This window comes from Gymnodraco acuticeps, unplaced genomic scaffold (assembly GCF_902827175.1).
Source record: "Gymnodraco acuticeps unplaced genomic scaffold, fGymAcu1.1, whole genome shotgun sequence".
In the NCBI taxonomy this organism is placed as follows: Eukaryota; Metazoa; Chordata; class Actinopteri; order Perciformes; family Bathydraconidae; genus Gymnodraco; species Gymnodraco acuticeps.
This window is the reverse complement of record NW_022990526.1, coordinates 476,037-482,044: the sequence shown is the minus strand read 5'-3', so window position 1 is coordinate 482,044 and position 6,008 is coordinate 476,037. Positions and strand designations below refer to the sequence as shown.

Here is a 6,008-nt window from a genome sequence, read left to right as displayed (position 1 = left end):
ATAAAGAAAAAGTAAATCTGTTTACAGTTCTGTTTCATATGGGTGTTGAGAGATGTATCCATAGATCTCTTCATGTTGCTCTCAAAGTGCACCAGATTGATGCATTTAACTTCAATATTTAAAAATAAATCTTCCCGGGGGAGCTTGCCCTCGGACCCCCCTAGAGGAGGTGAGGACCCCCCTATGTGAGGTCCACACACCACCTGTAAAAATAGCACTTTACCCCTGCTTACACCTATATGCCGTGAGCTGATTATCGAGCCCTCATTGTAACTGTCACACTGTGTATATGCGTGTGGGGAGTGTTGCAGTAGAAAATTCCACTGTAGCGCCCGGTACATTAATGGGAAACCCTAAATGTTTGAGCACCCTCTATGAAACGTCAAGCTACCCCACAGCACCTCCAAAAGAAATCTCTGGCGCCGCCACTGAGCCTGACTATTTGTGTTGGGGGGGCCCGACTTATTTTTTTCTCCAAAGGGGGGGCCTGACAGAAAAAGTTTGAGAACCACTGCTCTACAGTGTCGAGAGCTGGAGTTAAATGAAATCTTAGATTTGCCTTCTTAATAGTTTGTTTGGGTCCCTCACTTCCATTTCGCTTCTCATGCACTGATTCGCTAAGCTGAACAGCCAATCAGAGTGATTTCTGAATCGGCGGCGGAAGGTGTCGGCACGGCCGAAAAGACACGACGGGGCGGGACACACCAATCTGAGTAGGGCGACAGGACGCTCATCGGCGGCCAGACATCTATCGACATCTATCGACGCCGAAAATTGGCTTGGTGTGTAAGGACCTTTAGGCGTAGGGGTGTTGTGAATGGTCAAGACATGCTGTACTATTTTAAACATCACGATTATAGTTGGAAAAACCCTATCCTATTTCTGCCTCAGAATTGATGATTCATGCTGCAAGAACTATTTGGCTTTTTACCCCCCTATGAAATATGACAAAATGTCATTAGAAATAACACTTTTCTGTGTTTTTGTTGTTTAACCGTCCTTTAAAACCCCTATCCTGCTTTGAATATACCTTCAAACAGAAGCAATGTGGATGCAATTATGACTCCTGGGTCAGTTTGTCCCTTTAAGGTTTAAGTGGGTTGGAGAGTTTTATGATTACAGACTTTGCTGTGTGTTTAAGGCCAGCACGTTTGTGATTCTGGGGTTGCTTTTCCCCTGATGTAAAAACTGAACCGAACGCTGCAATCTGAACTCAGTGCAAGTGCTGTTTGAGCTATTATAATGTTGTTTACTATAAAGTCTTACAGCCTCTCCTCACCAGATCACAGCTTCTTTAAACCTTGTTTTAAACACTCTAATTAACAGTAGAGCCGTGTTTATCCAAAATGCATACTTCTTACTCACTTTCTGTTACCTTGACAAGTGAACAAAACATACAATGATGAAAAGACTGAAAAGATTTTGTGTTTGTGTAGTTGTCGTAATACACCATTTAAATCATTTAAAACTGCAGCAACCCTTTTCCCCTTTTCTCCTCTTTGCATAGCTTAATTGGGAGCCTGCAGTATACTGAATGAAGCCTTACAGCATGCAAACCAAGTCGTCAAAAACTTGTTTCAGCTCCCTCTGACATAACCCCAACCCTAACCCTAATCCAACAAAGGAAACATCAATTGATGTATATCTGATTTTTGGGCATGTATACTTTCCGTAACATAATGACATCACTATATAATACTTGCACTTCTATTGGCTAGCATTAGCCTAAGGGGCGGGACATCTCTAAGCAGTTGACCAATCACAACATATCCGGCCATTTAACCAATCAGGGTAGACTGGGCTGAAGGTGAAGGGGTTGAAGAGGAGGAAAAGAGGTGCTGCAGCACAGGCAGTATGTTAACACGACACAGAAGAGGCACAACATACAAATTCGAAAATGAGCATGATAGGGCCCCTTGAAAAAGTCCAGTTATCTATAATATGATGCTCTACTTGGGAGATGTTTATATTTTAAAGCGAAGCAAACACAAACAAACAATAAATTCCTCTACTTGTCTTTTTAAATTAGTTGTTCGCCATGCCTTAATCTCTATGGAAGACACTTAAGTGGGTTGTGAATGACAGCCATGTTTTGTGTCTGCGGGTATGTGTTGAGATTAGCATTACTGCTAGCAAATGTGTGGAATGTGTTGAACTGTGCAAGTGTCCAGTGTGTGTATGTGTGTGTGTGTGTGTGTGTGTGTGTGTGTGTGTAGTGTGTGTGTGTGTGTGTGTGTGTGTGTGTGTGTGTGTGTGTGTGTGTGTGTGTGTGTGTGTGTGTGTGCGTGTGTGTGTGTGTGTGTGTTGATAGGGGCGGCAACAGCAGCAGCATCTGTCAGTACGGTGGGTGGCCTGGTGTTCCTGTTGGGTAATTGGATCTTAAAGTTTAGAGCAGGTGATGACTGATTTAAGCACGCACACACACTTGGATACATGCACATAGCCTCCAGGGAATATCATTGGGATGGACAATATTTATGCCGTGTGGGATATACTTATCTGGTGTATATGTACACCTTCTCTCAACATTTTCAAATCAACCCTTAAAACATATCTGTTCAACATCGCCTTCCAACAATAACTCACCCCCCCCCCCCCCAGTTACACTTCCATTTCTGCCCCCTGTTTTATGTTTATGTTTTGTATGTCTTGTCCTTGTATGTTTCTTTGTAAAGTGACCTTGAGGTTATGAAAGGCGCTATATAAATTCAAGTTATTATTATTATTATTATTATTATTATTATTATTATTATTATTATTATTATGTGTGTGTGTTTGTGTGTGTGTGCTTCTGAAATAGGTGGGTAGGTCTTCCAGTTTTGCGGTGTCATGCTCTAACATAATTATACAATTACGAATCTCTCATTTTTGTTTATTCTTGTTTATGCATGTAGATATTCCACAGACATCAGAAACATTATTTTAGTGCTTAAAAACCTTTTAAAAGATTTAAATAATTCCATTGGCCAACATTAAATTATTAGATATAATTATCCAATGTGCAGCTACATGTATGTGTGTCCTGCTTGGAGTCATTACCTAAAGCCAAATTATGAATAATGACTTTACTGTCTGTTTGGGTAATGCCTGCATCCGTATGAGTTATTTGATATCAGTATGTTTGACAACAGGCTCAGAGTCAGACCACCTGGCTTGTTGAATGCGGGACAAATATTCCTTCAGGGCACTATGTGTCACACACTATACGGTGGAATAGTGATATAAGAAATAACAAACACCTTTTGTTTCCAAAAAAATCTATTTTGCAATATGACGTGCAGCCTGTACCTGTGTACATTACAATTAAAATGTAGCCAGTAATCAAGGAAGTAATTAATCCTTCTCAATTTATTCCTCCCCACCTCCCCCTCCACCTCCTCTCACTTCCTCCCTCCATCCCACTCTCTCTTTGTGTCTGTCTCCATCTGTCTTTTCCCAGGTGGTGCTTGACCACATGAGAAGGAAATGCAAGTGCCACGGGACGTCGGGAAGCTGTCAGCTGAAGACTTGCTGGCAGGTCACCCCGGAGTTCCGGGTGGTGGGCTCCATCCTCAAAGAGCGCTTCCACCTTGCCACCCTCATCAAAGCTCACAACCGAAACACCGGACAACTGGACCACTCCAACCACAACAACAACAACCACCACAGTCACCATAACCATCACAACCACCACCACCATCACCATCATCAGAACAACCACCACAACCACCATCACCGGCGGAGGCCGAACGTCAACGAACTGGTCTACTTTGAAAAGTCGCCAGATTTCTGCGAGAGGGACCTGGGTTCGGACTCGGCGGGCACACAGGGCCGGATCTGCAACAAGACCAGCCCCGGCATGGACAACTGTGAGAGTCTGTGCTGCGGGAGAGGCCACAACATCCTGCAGCAGACGCGGAGCGAACGCTGCAACTGCAAGTTCCACTGGTGCTGCTATGTGGTGTGCGAAGAGTGCAGGATAACAGAGTGGGTCAGTGTCTGTAAATGAAGAAACACACACTAAAAGACTATACACAATAAAGAAAACAAAGAAAAAGAGACTTTTTTAAAACCAAAGATATTCATTTCAAAGGGGAGTAAGACTGTTATATATTTGCCCCATACCTTTTTGCGATGGACTGCTGTTTTCCAAAAGTGGGGGGACAGTGTGTTAAGCAGTCGATCCAGCAGAAAGATAGATGCGCATGTTGGTAAAGAGCGTGCACATGCAACATATGTCTAAAGCTGCCACAACTCAGAGTTCGGATGTTCACTGACTTTCTTTTGAGACAAAGAAACTTAGTTTTATCAGATATTTATCTGAAAGCTAAGAAATCTGGACTGATAAGGATTGACATACAGCTGCATGAGATCCAGGTGTGCAAACAGGAAGTTGAGAGTAAGCAGTAGATTGCATGCAAAAAAGAAAATAGTATTGCTTCATAGCACCAGCAGTATGGAAGGTCTGAGACCAATAAAGACCTTTTCCCACATCAGGATTCACATTCACAGGATTTGACACAGCACACAACACCCAGAGCACTTAAGGATTTAGTGCCTTGTTCAAGGGCAGTTCAGAAGTTTCAATGTTTATACCAACTATCACATTTTCACCTAAAATAACAGCAGGGGACTGTGTTGCTTCCCTGACATGTTAATGTGAATGTCAATTTTAGTATGTTGCACGCATAATGTGTAACCCTGCAAATGGTGATAGCACCCCACAATACGTTCACATGAATCCCAAAAAGGACTGGACTATATGAGTAAAAGGAGCAAATTACATCAACGATGAAGCTAAGTCAACCAAAAGACTACACATCAGCTACAATAGAGCACTAACCCTATACACGCTAAGGTTAGCCTCCCTAAATCAGAGCACAGATTGTCCAAAATGTTCCATGTGTTGTGTGTGGTGTGTAAGAGGACTGTCAGAGTACACAGTGCACAATAGACCTTCATTTTTAGCATGATGTAAATGTAAATACAATTGAATAATGTTGCACAAATACCATCAATAAATGTAAAGTGCCTCGGGAAACTGAGAGCACGTGAACAGGCTTTGGTTACTAACACTATAAACATCCTGAGCTGCCATCAATCAGTGTTTCCTGTTTTGTGATGCAATTTAGCGCGTGCAACACTGTAAGCTTCTTGTGATATATCCACACTCACTTTCTCCACACTTCTTCCATGTGTGCTAATATGGATACTATCAAGTTAATTTTAAACTACATTTAAAGCAAAGTTGATATGAATGTCTCTATGATATGTATTTGAGTGAGGCTCCTTATCAGGCAGTGTAATTTATTTCAAGCAAATGTGTTTCTGTGTTGAAAGCAGATGGGTAAAAAAAAGAAAATCTGGAATTGTGTTTCCAGTGTTATTTTGATTTTGATGAGTAGTTTGCACATACAGAACTGTGTCCAGGAAAACTCTGGGAGATATCAGCAATATGCATTTTTTCATGTCATAAGTCTAATGTATGTATGTCTGTATGTGTTTTTACGTTTTAATATCGCTATTATCTAAGTTATTTTATTTTTGTGGATAACTTAATATTTGTAAAACAATAAAGAAAGACCATAACATTGAGAGGGGCTTTAATGTGATGAATAATAAAATACACGAGAGCAGTGTATTTGGTAAGAAAACCGTTTTGTGTTTATTTTGTCACGAATCAGCTGATGATGATTAATCCCTTATTTAGTATATGCTACAGAATGTAAGGGTTACTTCAAAGGTTTCTCTTCAAGTTTCCATCTGAATTGGATTAATTATCATTCCTTTATCGAGGTAAAAATATAACAGCTTCCTTATATCAGCTGTTTATTACTAAGCACTTTAGCTGCAAAAGAATCAGGCAAGATTGTCGTAAAGAACCAACGTGCTGCATTAGATACAGGTATGGAATGGTGTAACATTGGATATTTATGAAAATGTACTGTGTTGTTGTTTCTGAAGCCTTTAAAGGGCCACCTTTTTGTGGGTGAACTGTGCTACAACAGCACAACAAAATACATGCACAT

At 41.1% G+C, this 6,008-nt stretch overlaps 1 protein-coding gene across 2 annotated transcripts in view; it reads left to right on the top strand.

The window, feature by feature from the left end:
* Nucleotides 1–5,633, top strand: part of wnt10a (wingless-type MMTV integration site family, member 10a) — a 41,302-nt gene extending 35,669 nt beyond the window's left edge. For both annotated transcript variants that reach the window (XM_034227248.1, XM_034227247.1), the window contains one exon: nucleotides 3,440–5,633. In XM_034227248.1, coding sequence (XP_034083139.1) covers nucleotides 3,440–3,988 — 549 coding nt within the window. In that variant the 3' untranslated portion in view covers nucleotides 3,989–5,633. The remainder of the gene's footprint in view (nucleotides 1–3,439) is intronic.
* The last annotated feature ends 375 nt before the right edge of the window (nucleotides 5,634–6,008 follow it).